The 15031-nt window shown below is 36.3% G+C and overlaps 1 protein-coding gene across 1 annotated transcript; it reads right to left on the bottom strand.

The window, feature by feature from the left end:
• Window positions 1–1581: 1581 nt before the first annotated feature.
• Window positions 1582–14035, bottom strand: LOC113121073 (proteoglycan 4). Its single transcript, XM_026291306.1, has 19 exons — window positions 13814–14035; window positions 11112–13164; window positions 9948–10109; window positions 9549–9861; window positions 9090–9184; window positions 8771–8796; window positions 8578–8609; window positions 8313–8460; window positions 7864–8023; window positions 7404–7536; window positions 6793–6827; window positions 4712–4787; window positions 4571–4605; window positions 3815–3860; window positions 3613–3702; window positions 3463–3482; window positions 3340–3364; window positions 3026–3130; window positions 1582–2359 (listed from the first exon to the last, which is right to left on the bottom strand). Exons 1-19 carry the CDS (start codon window positions 13823–13825, stop codon window positions 2335–2337), a joined length of 3591 nt encoding a protein of 1196 aa, XP_026147091.1. The 5' UTR covers window positions 13826–14035; the 3' UTR covers window positions 1582–2334.
• Window positions 14036–15031: the final 996 nt, after the last annotated feature.

Here is a 15031-nt window from a genome sequence, read left to right as displayed (position 1 = left end):
CACTCCAGGTCATTTTGAGGATCAGTGCGACTCTTTGGAGCGGAGGGTGGTTTTGGGCTGGTTTAGGGAGTTTATCGCCCCCTGCTGCTGAATGAAATCATTTAACTAATTCATGTCGGTCTAAACATGTATGAGTTTCTTTCTTCTGTTGAACACAAAAGAAGATATTTTGAATAATGCTGCTGGTAACCACACAGTTGGTGGTAGCCATCGACTTCTATATTATTTTGAACCATACAATGGAAGTTAATTGCTACCGGCAACTATTTGGTAGCCAGCATTCTTCTTTTGTGTTCACCAGAAAGAAGGAAACTCATACAGGTTTGGAAAAAGTGGAGGGTGAGTAAACTATGACAGAATCAGATTTGGATGGGAATGGCAGGAATGTGTGCTTCATGCAATTGTGGTTAGTATTTGTCATATTTCGAGGTCAGATACTAAAAGTCTCTCATGACAGTTTAATGTCTGTTATATCAGCTTCATTGCTGTGTTTTGTGGAAACTGGTCAGAAACTTTACGGCCCCCATTAGTGTGACAGTCACAGGGCCATGGCTTCAGCTCATGTTCAGTGTTTTTTGTCTGTGTAGAGGCGTTTGCGCTGGATATTATACCCTCTCTCCGGTGTAGTGTTGAGAGTTGTGTGTCTTCTGCCTGTTCCCGAGCCCTGCTGGGAGACGACCTCTGTCTGTCAGTGTCTACATGCCTGTTCTGTACATGTGTGCGTGTCACTTCCTGTCTGTGTGTGCGGTTTGAATTTTAAAAGTTATGCACTGCATGGTGTTCTTGTTCTGATTTGCACTTTAATTTTTATTGTTAAAAAGAAAAAAATGGGAAAATAAAGCGGTATATGCATTTTGTAGTTTGTGTCATTATTCTGATTTATTAAAAAAAGTGTATATATATATATATATATATATATATATATATATATATGCACACACACACACACACACACATATAAAAGATTTTCAAAAAAATATTTGCACAACTATTTAAACATAAATATTAAGTTTACAGTATAAAGTGACACTGAAGACACTACTCTGCTGAAAATTTAGCCATGACAAACATTTTGAGATATATTAAAACAGCAAAGTTATTTATTTATATTATATCAAAATATTACTGCTTTTACTGTATTTTTATTAAATAAAAAAACCTTTGGTGAGTAAAATAGCATTTCAAAATAAAAAATCGTGCTGATCCACACTTCTGAATGACTAGCTTTTATAATTATTTAAAACATTTTAAAATACTTAATAATTTATTATGAAGTACTATATTTTTTAATTGATTAAATATTCATATTTATTTTCCTTCCTTCCTTAGCATAAACAGAACAACAATTTTGTGTATGTATGAATATGAACGTTAAATGCATGTGTAATTATCTATATTTTCATTTCTATATTTATTTTTCATTAATTTGTTTATTTTTTACATTACTGTTTAAAAGTTTGAGGTCAGTAAGACTTTTTTTTTAAGAATTGAATAATTTTATATAGCTAGTATGCATTAAATTGATGAAAAGTTATAGTAAAGATATTTATAATAATAATAATAAATAATAAAAAAACAAGATACACATCTGTGTCATTTATTGTATTAGTATGTGCAGTAGAATTACAAAACAAACAACACTTAAACTTGCACTACAAGCATCAGCATATTTTCCCTGAAGTAACCCTGAAGACTGGGAATACTTAAACATGCTTATCAAATATAAAGCTAATAATATAATACTAATTAATCTATACAAATACATGGTTATAGAAACCTTTAAATTGCAATTCTAAACTTCTAAGTAAATGATGCCACAAAAATAATGACTGCATTTTAATGTTGACATTGCAATAAACTGTTAAAACCGAACCCAGATGTGAAGCCGTTTTAACCTGCACAAGCTGTCACCTTGATCTGTCAGCTTTTAACTCAATTGCTAAATTGTGGATTTTAAAATTATGAGACAACCTCAGACTAGATAGACTGTCTTTGCCATAGAACTCACAGCTAACACTTAGATGAAATGGCTTAAATAACCTGAAGAGCTTCTCACCACACCATACATTTGACCTTTTTCTTTTTTTTTTTTTTTTTTACAGAATGAACATATTATACATGAATATAGAAGAACTCGCCCGCAGCCACTTACAGACTGATGCACAATCACAAACATAATTCTCCCCACTTGACAGACACATCTCCGCTTGAGCTTGTGTGGGTGACATTTACTGTGATGCTCATCAAAGCACAGCCCACAGGAGGGTTATGAACTCGGCAACAGTGAAGATCCAGCGCAGGCCGTCTTTCCCTCTCGCAGTCGGAGTCAGTCGACTATTTTGAGACGGGTTTGATTGGCCTAGAATAGACAAACATGTTCTCTAAAAATGTCAGTAAACATCATCATAGCCTAAAAAGGTCAGAGGTTAGGAACGACCGGGGTAAAATTTAAAGCCAGCACTGAATGTTAAAAGTCGAGGAGGAAGTAAAAATAGATTGAGAATAATCTTTGAGAATGAGAAATGTTTCTTGAGCAGAAAATCAGCATTCGATTTAGAATGAGCATTAGCAACATTAGCATTAGCAACATTAGCATTAGAATGATTTCTGAAGGATCATGTGACGCTGAATGTCTGAAGTAATGATGCTGAAAATTCAGCTTTGCATCATGGGAATAAATTACATGCTAAAATATATTAAAATAGAAAACAGTTTTCTGAAATTGTAATATTATTTCACAATATTAACGTTTTTACTGATTTTTTTATCAAATAAATGCAGCCTTGGTCAGTATAAGATACTTTTTTTCAAAAACAAAAATTTGAACCCTAGAGTATATTTTTCACATTTCACTTTTTTTTTTTTCTGTTTGATGAATAGAAACATTTCAGAAATGTTGCCTATACTTCAATAATAAGCCGTTTAATGTCTAGACCCCTGTGACAACTTACCCCATACAGTGCAACAACATCATCTGCCATTGGGGCATGTTGTCACAGAAGATCAAAATGTTTAATGTACGTACTTGCTGTAAATAGGCATGTGGTCTCCAACTATGAAGTCGGCGTACAAGTCTGGAGGAGGAAGAATCTGGAGGTCTGAGATTTCTAAATCTTCTTCCTCTTTATTTCTGAAGGAAATATACAATGACAACACAATCTAGTTAGCAGTTAGCCACCAACTGCACAGATTGAGGGAATGAGACATGGTTTCGAACCATCACAGACATTCATGTAAAACCAGTCTGACCACATACTCCCACGGGGAAAAGACATCTCATGAATTATTATAGACATAGTGTTATCTGTGAGAACATGCACATATTTTGTGAGCACTTACAAGCTGTCAGGATCCTCTTCAAGTGCTAACAGATGAAACCAGAAGTGGAAAGAAGAAGGAAAGAAGTGAGTGTGGGTAGATGCGACTGTTTATGTAATTCAGGTTTAGAAAGTCGAAACATACCTGGTGTGATCTCTGGCATTCTTGCACACAAACAGACAAATAAGGAAACAGGAAGTAGAGATTAGTTGCTATCCTGTAATCTTATCGTTTACAGTAAGCGATCTTTAGAGAATTCAAAGGAAGTAGACGGTAACTAAAGCGATGGCCTACATTGGGCTGTTGTTTTGTGGTAGAGGCTGAGAGGACGTCTTGGGTTGCATAAAGAATGAGGAGAGTTTTTGAATCGCTTCCTGATTTCTTCTGCAACACAGTAAACAAATGCTTGGGTTCTTAATGTGAAACGGTTTATTACAGAGCACAGTTAGTAAAGAAGTATGTGTCATTTTAGTGAATAGAAGATAATAGAACTTACGGCACATGCATATTACTTGAATCAATTTGGTCTTGGTGAACTGGAACTGAAAAGAGGACATTCATGCAGGGACAAAAAAAACAAAAAACAACAAAAACAACAACAACAAACAAACAAAAAACAACAACATCAGCCAACAAGTAAATAATAATAATAATTTATTAATATTTTTATTATTATTATTATTATTATTATTATTATTATTATGAACAATGTTTTATTTTATGTCATTATTATGACTTAGAATCTCATAATTTTGATTTGTCATAATTTTCATAATTAAGAGTTTCTTTAGCTCATAATTTAGAATTATTGTTATAATTTGGACATTTATGTCACTATAATGACTGTTTATGTAAATTTTAACTGTATGTCAATTTAGACTTTTCATCTCATAATTAGTGCTCTTCATGTCATAATTACAACTTTTGATGTCAGAATAGTTTTTTGGTCATAATTCTGATTATGTCATTATTTCAGCAAAATGTCAACTTTTTATGTCATAACTATGTTTTTGTGTGTGTGTGTGTGTGTGTGTGTCATAATGGTCTTTATTATCTCATGACTTTAGCTTATGTCATTTCTGACTTTTAATGTAACAATAATCATTTACATAAACTTTGTTTGCTTATGTGCTGGAAATAGTGTATGATATATTTTAGCTATAATGACTCATATACTAAATATAGTCTTGGATGTTCCCAGTTGGTAGTGTTCCTGTGAACATTTTTCCATGGTGTTTCATCAGTGACTCACCTTGTGCTGGTGTGGCGTGTGATTGATTCAGCGCTCTGAAAGATTGAACATACACCCCTCATAAACAATACAACAGCTTAACAGACAAGCTTTGTAACTGAGTACAAAAGAAGGCGAATGTACACACAAGGCAACACTCACATGTGTGCTGTTTCATCAGCAGAGCCAAACACTGGGTCGTCTTCATCACATGTCCACTCGTCGCTGTCTTCTGAGACTGATAGAATAAATCAATAAATTAGTGCTGTCAAACGATTAATCGTGTAAAATTTTTTGTTTAAATAATATATTTGTGTGTACTGTGTATATTTATTATGTATACATAAATACACACATATACAGTATATATTTTGAAAATACATGTATATATTTTATATATTCCTATAATTTATATTATATATAAATATATTCCAAATATATATATAACAATTTTTTTCCTAAATATATACCTGCATGTGTGTGTATTTATATATACATAATAAATATACACAGTACACACATATACTGTATATTTTGTAATCAAAATTAATTCACCCAAAATTCAAAATTATGTTATTAATAACTTACCCTCATGTTGTTCCAAACCCGTAAGACCTCAGTTTATCTTCGGAACACAGTTTAAGATATTTTAGATTTAGTCTGAGAGCTCTCAGTCCCTCCATTGAAGCTGTGTGTACGGTATACTGTCCATGTCCAGAAAGGTTATAAAAACATCTTCAAAGTAGTCCATGTGACATCAGAGGGTCAGTTAGAATTTGTTGAAGCATCGAAAATATATTTTGGTCCAAAAATAGCAAAAACAACGACTTTATCCCAGAGTAATTAATGTACTCAAACAGTACACTGAATGAACTGCTGTGAAGAGAGAACTGAAGATGAACACCGAGCCGAGCCAGATAACGAACAAAAGATTGACTCGTTCTCGAGTCAAGAACCGTTTCTGTCAGACGCGTCCGATTCGAGAACCGAGGAGCTGATGATACTGCGCGTGTGTGATTCAGCGAGAAGCAGACTGACACACAGAGCGTCTGAACCGAATTGATTCTTTTGGTGATTCATTATGAACTGATTCTGTGCTAGTGTTATGAGCGCGGGTAAACCGTAGGCTTGAATCAAGGGCAATCATCGCAAATTATGTCATTTAGTTGAGCACAAAAGAACTGGTGAACCGTTTTCTTGAATTGAACTGTCCGGAAGAACTGGTTTGCAGAAAAGAGCCGAACTTCCCGTCACTACTGGTGATCTGAAAACCGATGCAACCGGTTCTTGACTCGAGAATGAATGAATCTTTTGTTTGTTATCTGGCTCGGCTCTGTGTTCATCTTCAGTTCTCTCTTCACAGCAGTTCAGTCAGTGTACTGTTTAAGTAAATGAATTACTCCGGGATATTGGTTTGTTTTAACTCAGAGGGAGTGTCAGCCACATTAAAAAAGTTCACAGCTTAAATCATTTGTGGATTAATGCTTATTGGAGACGTGAACCGTTTCAAAGGATTCACTTCAATTAAGTGAACTGTTTAAAAAAGATCCCGTTACATTGAGTGATTTGTTCGCAAACCGGATATCATACACTGCAGTGAACGCGCTCACAACAGACAAGGAAGAGAAGACAATGCTGAATAAAGCCGTAGTTTTTGCTATTTTTGGACCAAAATGTATCTTCGATGTTTCAACAAATTCTAACGGACCCTCTGATGTCACATGGACTACTTTAAAGATGTTTTTCTTACCTTTCTGGACATGGACAGTATACCGTACACACAGCTTCAATGGAGGGACTGAGAGCTCTCGGACTAAATCTAAAATATCTTAAACTGTGTTCCGAAGATAAACGGAGGTCTTACATGTTTGGAACGACATGAGTCATTAATGAAATAATTTAGAATTTTGACTGAACTAACCCCTTAAGGTACTGTTTCAGATAAAATACAATAGTATTTTTACTGTGGTATTTATCGGAAATATATAAAATGGTAATTATTGATGGTATTCCAAAGTATTTCAATAATAGAATATTTGTAGCATAATGTGTGGTTGGGATTTTGAACCAAGTGAGATTTCACAGTGGGTGGGGCTAGTGCAATGCAGCAGAGAGTAATCAACAAAATATTCTGTTGCATTTCGTGATCATGGCTGGATAACACCATGTAAAACACGCAAAAACATATTATAAATAAATATTAGAAGTAAAATAAATGAAAATGAGTAAAAGAAGGTCCTTACAGCTATCATGGTTCATGCCGTAATGCTCAGAGGTCCTAAAACACACACATGGAAAAAAAAGAACAATTCCATGATTAAACTGTAGATCAAGATTATTTTTGACCCTGGACCACAAAACCATTCTTAAATCATTGGAGTATATTTGTAGCAATAACCAAAAAAAAAATAAAAAAAAAAAATAAAAAAAAAACGTTGTATTGGTCAAAATTATAAATTTTTATTTTATGCCAAAAATCTGTAGGATATCAAGTAAAGATCATGTTCCATGAAGATATTTTGTAAATTTGCTTCCGTAAATATATAAAAACTTTATTTAGATTATATGCATGGCTAAGAACTTCATTTGGACAACTTTAAAGGTGATTTTAATTTTTTTTTTTTTTTTACCCTCAGATTCCAGATTTTAAAATAGTTGTATCTCAGCCAGATATTGTCCTATCCTTAAAAAAAAAAAAATACATAAATGGAAATTTGATATTCAAATTTCATATGATGTGTAAATCTCAATTAAAAACAAAAACAAAAAAAAAAACACTTAAGACTGGTTTTGTGGTCCATTGTCACATTTTAGCATGTAATGCTAACATGAGCCTGATCATTTCTATGGCTACCTGCTGCCTGTACTGGTGACCTCTGGGTCTCTGAGTCCATTGCCGTTGGGTCTGTTAGATGCCGTTGTCATCTTCCCCAGCTCCATAATGCCACTGATGTTCAAATCCACATTCTCCACCGGGACGTAGCCATCTGAAAAACAACACACAGCACACTGCCAATCTGCATTCCAGCAGAAGCATCTGAAAAATGAGATAAGCTCTTACATACACAGTCTAACAGATAAGTCAGAGCTCAAGGACTCCTTCAGGTCCTTGCTCAGGAACAGATCTATTTAGGCAGTTAGTCCTTATCAGGGTAAATTCATAACAATGCTCATTTTCCGCACCTCATTTATCAGTAAACTAATTTAGCGTGATGCTAAATATTTGCGACTTGTGCAAGAGCAAAGATAATGGCGCTAAATTAATTTGTGTGTGTGTGTAGATTGTGTATTGTGTATTGTTGTGTTGAGCTCACATTTGTTGTTGCTGTCCTTTGCCAGCCATTTTCCTTTAGGGCAGTTGTTGGTACGGATGATGCTCACGGTGTCTCCAACCTTCACCGGCAGGTCGTTTTTACGGCCCTTACAGTCCTCGATCACTTTAGCATGATAAATGGGCTCTTCCTGGCCTGTGATCTGCATTCAACATCAATACACACACAGACAGTTACATTAACAGGCGCTCATCACTTAACTGACCTAAAAATGAATTCTTGCTGTTAGCGAGAAATTGAAATATACGGCTCATTTCACGTTTGATTAAAACTATTGGGTTTTAGTGATGGTAAGTGCACCTTTTGATTTTCTTGAGTGGGATGTGGATTGTAATATGTAATGGATTTTGAGAATGTAATAAGCAATAATTATTCACAATTATTGGTGCATGCACACCAATACTGACTTGTAAAAAAAAAATAATAATTACCTTAAATTTTTTTCTCATTTCATTTTCTTTCTTTTCCTTTTCTTTCTGCTCCTTCTTTTCCCTCTCCTTCTCTTTCTCCTTTTCCTTTTCTCTCTGTTTCTCTTTTTTCTTTAGTTCTTTGTCATCTGCTGCTTTTCCTGAGTTCTTCCTGTGGATGGAATGCTTTCATCATTACATTCAAATAGGATGTTTTGGGAATGTAGACGTACTGTAGTTTACATTAATAGCACGAATTAAGAATTAAAAAGAATATGCTGCCACAAACCTGGAGAACATGCTTTTCTTGGGAGCCTCCACCTAATAAGGTTGGGTGATTAAAGGCAATATGTTTCAACAAATAATTACAAAAACAGAACATGCAATAAAAAGACATAAAAATAGGTGATGATGCTCCAAATAACCTTAAGACTTCAACCAATTATTCTAAAACTATTTTAAACAATAAAGGTAAAACTTACCGCAGCCTGAGCATCAGCATATGGATCTAAGTTTCAAATAATAGGAAACATAGGTCAGTGAGATAAAAGAGAATCTAAAATAAACTAGTGACATGACTATTTCCTGTGTGTTTATCGTTTTTGTGAATCAGAAGGCCATCAGAGATGAGATTACTGGGAACATAAATAACTAGACTGGCTTCCAGTTAAACATCCAAACATTCCTAAAAATAAGAATTAACTTGAGAAGCAAAATTATGTTAGATTATGTTAAATTTTTTTTAAGAACCTAATGAAAACTAGAAAAAAAAGTAGTTTAGTAAAGACTTCTCGCACTTACTCTTTGGAGGTCCTTTCTGTTTCTTAGTCTTTGTTGTTTTGCTTTTTATACTGTCTACTTGGTCATCAAAGACATTGTCACCTCTTTCAAGAGTCCTGCAGGCAAGTCAGAAACAAAAATGTCATTCAGTGTCCAATACTGATAACGTATACTTTTTAAACACTCTTAAAAATAAAGGTGCTCTTCACAGCGATGCCACAGAAGAACCATTTTTGGTTCCACAAAGAACCAATTCAGAAAAAAGATTCTTTAAAGAACCATCTCTTCCTTAATTTTTAGAATCTGAAGAACCTTTTTTTTCCACAAAGAAAATTTTGAGAAACAGAAAGGTTCTTCAGATGTTAAAGGTTCTTAATGGAACATTTTAGACAAAAAGGTTATTCTATGGCATCGTGAAGCATCTTTATTTTTTTTTTGTGTAGTCACAGACAGTAAAAGAGCATAAATTGAATGGCTAACCCTGATGGAGTCAAGGAAGGAGAGCTTCGCACTGAGTCCTGATTTACAGCAGGTTGAGTTTCTGGATATGGAGAGCCAGAGTTTATAGACCCATAATCCACATATCTATCATCCACGTTTGGAAACACGTCCTCTTTCAACTGCTGTTTTGGGCTCAACTGTCTCAGGAAGGCTCCCTCGTGAACTGAAACTGGCCTTTTGGTACTAGAAACTGATGATGGTACTGATGGAGGCCTAAAGGTTGAAAGTGCTGGAGCCTTAGGTTCCCCAACATCTTCATAAAACTCAAATGAGTTGTCATATAGTGACTCTTCTGTTGAAGAAAAAAAAAGGTCATTTATCACTTAGGTAGACAAACACTTAGTATAGAGTTTCAGAATTTTGGGGTAATTTTGTCACCCTGTGTTTGTGGAGGTTCTGATGGTGTTGTGGGAATCTGGAGGTCTCTGGCAGGAGACTGAGTTCGTTTCTCAAGTGGGGGATCCACAGTGGGTGTGGATGGCAGAGCCTTCCTAGGCGGTGGGGGAGGAGGATTCACTGATTTGACCACTGTCACCACCCCTGCAGAAACAAGACAATACATATTAGAATGGATAACCAATGGACCACCACCCCCACCAAGCCATGCATACACTTTTTAAAGAAAAGTTAACATTTTACCTGCATTAATTGCATTCTGAAACTAACTAGAAAAAAAGACTAAATTCATGCGCCTCAAGAAGAAGCATGAGGATTAGATAGGGAACTGAGAAAATTATGTCTGCAAAGCCGATTGAAATGGGGTGGTCAATGAAGCACAGCAGGTAGAACAGGATTATGGAATGAAAATGGAGGAAGCATGATGTTTATACTCAAGCCTAATCAAATGCACAAAACTAAAGTGTATTTACAAACCAGAGTGAATTGTCTCTTTTCACAATTTTAAGCGATGTAATCACGTTTAATACCACACAATTGACAGGAGAGGTCATTTTAATTTCAGGCTGTAATGAAAACAATTATTTTCTTTGTAAAGATGTTTCTACACTATGAGCAATATGGTCTAATTACAGCAACTGCTTATGAGAATACACTGTATGTAAGCCTAATTAGCATTTAGTTCAACTGAAAACTGAAATGTCCTAGTTTTAGATATTTCCTTTAGACAGAATATTCTGTCATTCATATTATGAAAGATATGTTGCACAACATAGCTACAATAGACTTACATATCTTGCATACCGACACTCCCTGTCCTCCTGCCACACAGTTATTTAAGCACTGCTTTTCAAAGCTAAAATATATTTATAATGGTGAAGAACTGGCAAAAAAATGATTTGTTTTGACTAACTTTTGGACTCTCAGGAACAGCAACACTCTACAAAATTTCTGAAAGTACCAGAACTTCATCTGAGGCTTTTTTTGCAAAGTCATTTAAGCATCCATCTGTGCAAATGTCAAACTTATTCATACATGACTGGCCTACAACAAGAGAAGCCTTCTACAATGGATGAAATTTATCTCAGGCCACAAAACCGTGGCTAAGATTGTACAGTGTGAACCCTGCGTTAAACAGATACTTACTTTGGTCAAAGCCATTGACTTCGGCAGTTTCAGGTGGGTAAGTTTTAGGGGGCAACCGAGCATGATCCACATAGTCAACTGGAGGGAGTTTAGGGATATCAAACACTTCAGGTACAGGTTGGGCTTCCCCAGGCAGGGTTTCTACAGTTGTGACAAGCTGGGGTAAGGTTTTTTCAGGTGGAGCTAGATCAGGTTGGGTCACCTGAGCTGTGGCAGTCTTATGCAGAGGTGTGGGAGTTTCAGGCAGAGGTATCTTGGGTGTAACTGTCTCAACTAGGATTGTATTTTCAGGTATAGATGTATTTTCAGGTGTGGTAGCCAGTGGGCTCACTGTTGACTTTCTCTTGGCCTTTTCCAGAAGGTTAAATACACGGCTATCATTTGGTGACCGTTTTACCGAGGCCATCTCCTCTGCTCTCGCCAAGGCTGAGAGGGCCGAAAGCGGCCTGTTTGAGGACTGGTCCTCATAAGACTTCTCTGGGTTAATAGTTGCCTTGTCAGTTAGAGCTTTTGCATTCTCCAGTAACACGTCTAGAGTTGCTGCCGGAGTATACACTTCTGGAGGAGGGCTTGAGACAGGAGCAGGTGTATATTCTAAGGGATTCACCAAAGGCTCTGGAGATTCCACTGGAGGGGTGGATGGGGCAGGGGACCTGGAGACAACTTGACTCCGGGGAACTGGGGCAATAGATGTACGTATTGCTGGAGTGGATATGGTTTGCTCAGAAAAGCCTCCATCTGGAAAGTCTTCATCAAAAACAGGGGGCGGAATATCAGTGAATTCTGAAGGTGGACTTCCTTCAGGAGGAGGAAATACTTCTGATAAACTGAGCATATGTATATTTGGTTTAGAAGGTTCAGTGTAAGGAGGAGATGAAATATAGGTTTCTGGTTTTGATTTAGGAATCGCTTGAGACAGTGTTGGAATTGCTGGTTCAGGAGTCTTTGGCTCAGGGCTGGTAAAGGTTGAACTGCGTGGAGCTGGAATACTTGGGGCAGGAATGTTGGGGACAGAAGGTATTCCAGTTGAGGTCTGAGAAGGTACAACAGCCTTAGGAACAACAGGTACACTTTGAGTAGGGGGAGTAGCTGTTACATTTGTGCCAGCAGGAGCAGGGTGACTTGGAGCAGGGGTACGACTAGCTGGTTTTGGTCTTTCCACTGTATTTGCCCCATTCTCATCTTTGCTAGTTTTTTGAGTGGGAAACACAAACTTATTGGGTGTGGAATTCCAGGATGTATAGGGGCTGGATTCAGGCTTAGGCGTATCAGCTTTTATTGGAGCCATTGGCAGAACCAGTGGAAGATTACGGTCTTCCAGAGACTTTTTGGCAGTGGCAACCTCTTTTACTGTGTCTGCCTTCTCATTCTCATCTTGACTAGTTTTTTGAGGAGTAAATACAAAACTCTTGGGTGTGGACATTTTGGCTGGAGGAACAGATACAGGCGTAAGTGGGCTGGGTTCAGGTTCTGGGGTTTCAGCTTTTTTTGGACCCACTGGCAGAACCAGTGGAAGATTCCTGTCCTTAAGAGACTTTTTGGTAGTGTTCACCTCCTTCACAGGGTCTGTTTTCTCATATTCATCTTTGTTCGTTTTTTGAGGGGTAAATACAAACGTTTTGGGTGTCGTCACTCTGAATGGTGAAGCGGACACAGGTGTATGTGGGCTAGAGTCGGGCTCTTGAGTTTTGGTTCTTGGAGCCACAGGCAGAACCAGTGGAAGATTCTTGTCTTTCAGATTTTGCTTAAAAGTGTTGACCTGCTTATTATCCAGCAGTTCGTCATTATTTATGGGTTGATTCTCTCTGGTCTTTAATCCCCAAGGTGGAGAGAGCTGGCGATTGAGATTTTTGTCCTCTTTGAAGACTACACGTGGTGCGTGAATCGACCTTTTTTGCACAGCAGCATTGATGGATGAGATCAAAGGATTGCTGACTTTTGTCGATGGAGAAACGATTTGGGGTTTCTCTGGGAGGGAAGGTTTAGTCTGGATCTTCAGACCATTTTCACCCTGGAACCGTGCCTTCAGGGTTTTAAAGTCTCTTGATTCATCCTGAGTATAAAATGTAGTGGATATTAAATACTGCTATAAATTAAACTATGGAATGCATATGAAAGGTTAGTATTTTCAGCAAAATCTTAGAATTTAATAGATAAACAACGAAACAACTTTCATGTGTTTACAAAAATCAGAAGGCCATGTGATGACACACTATTATTGTTCAATCAAATTCCATACATTTTCATAGTCAAAACCACACCAGTTTATGTCAAAATGCACAGTAATATTCACTAAAAAATTAACAAGCTGAGGTGAAAGAGTCATGTTAAGAAAATGTTGGCTATTTAAAGCAATAGTATGACACTTGAATTGGCAATAAGCTAGTTTCAGTAAATCAATAAATCAATTTTTGGTATAGGAAACTCTTACAAAAGAGATTGCAATACCATGGTACTGAACAAGAACCATATTTATTGTATTTACATGGTATTTCAAAGAATAGCATGGTACTACCCAAATTAGGTATTTACAAAAACATTATTGTTGTAAATGTACTTCAACTCAACTTTCTTCACAATTGCCAAATATTAAATTTAAATTGATTCATTAATTTGTGTTTGTGAACCCATATAGTAAAAATTAAGCCTAGCTCATACTCAGTAGTTGCCAAAAGAATAAAATTCATGTCATGGTTTCTCACCTGTTCCATCATTCTGAATCAAGTCTTTCAGCAGTTCGTCAAAATAAAAAAAGACTACTTCGCTCTCCTCAGCCCCTCATAATTAATAATCCTTTAGTTATTCCTTTATGAGTCGAAGAGATCCAGCATGTACAACTAAAATGGTGTTGTGTCGCAGTTGTTAGAGGATAAATAGCACGTAGAGTGAGAACTTGCCCAATGGCCTAGAAACTGGAATGAGGTTGGATGAGCGTGTTCATGTGTTAATGACGAGATAAAGGAATGTATCGTCAAACGAGCCACTTCACTGAATGCCAAAACTGTTTTCATTCTTAAAGAATGCAGTCAGTCAAGAACAACAGAAATCCAAGAAGGCAAAGCTTCTATTGTCAAACAGCCGCAATCAAACTCTCATTACGTCTTTACTCTAGGTATCCTAGAAATAACACAAAAAACACTGGTCAATATTGTTCACACCTCTTGTGATTACATTCACAGAGCATGTGTGTTACTCTCAGGACAAAAATCTAATCTGCTGACTTAAAAAAAGCTTAGTTTAAATTGCATTTAAAGACATGTTCCTTATCCTTACCTCTAAGGAAATTAAGTTCTATAGTACGCTCCTTTTTCATTTAACCCATATATAAAGACTGGGGCTAGTTGTCACACTTTCACTGCAGTGAATATTTCTTCTGGTGGCTTTATTTTTGAAAGCCAATTTCTGAATAGATAACTTCTAGTTTTCACAGGGGGAAAAAATGACTAATTGAACCTATATTGTTGCAATACTTTCACACTACAAGGGCTAGAATTTCAATTTGGGATTATTAACACTTCTTTGAGAAAAATAAAATAAATTACAGACAAAACAATTCAACCTCATTTTGGCCAATGGAATTTACACTGAAGGCACTTTTGACTCGGGTCCTTGTGAAAACATTCCCACATGACAGTTTTTGACTTCCTTATACATGCAGTCAAAACAATCAGTGCTCAGGATAAGATATTTACTCGAAGAGAAAGTAGTTACTAACCTAGGTAGTACATCGCTTTCATTCCTGCAAAATGAGGGTATCTGAAAACTCTAAGAACTAAACTATGCATTTGACCTCTGACCCACAAATTATCAGTGATATTTATTGATTATCGATTATCTATTATTTATTGACACATTTGCAGTCATGATTGACACAGGGGTTAGTAATATGTTAAAAATGATCATAGAACTGCTCTTGAAAC

This window comes from Carassius auratus, chromosome 20 (assembly GCF_003368295.1).
Source record: "Carassius auratus strain Wakin chromosome 20, ASM336829v1, whole genome shotgun sequence".
NCBI lineage: Eukaryota > Metazoa > Chordata > Actinopteri > Cypriniformes > Cyprinidae > Carassius > Carassius auratus.
This window is presented reverse-complemented; position numbering and strand designations above follow the sequence as displayed.

What these genes read in the sequence shown, in the direction of transcription:
- LOC113121073 (XM_026291306.1), bottom strand. An exon ending in ATGCTGATGCTCAGGCTGCG is followed by an intron (nt 8,610 to 8,770) that starts GTAAGTTTTACC and finishes CAACCTTATTAG; the next exon opens with GTGGAGGCTCCCAAGAAAAG. An exon ending in CGGCATGAACCATGATAGCT is followed by an intron (nt 4,788 to 6,792) that starts GTAAGGACCTTC and finishes TTATTCTATCAG; the next exon opens with TCTCAGAAGACAGCGACGAG.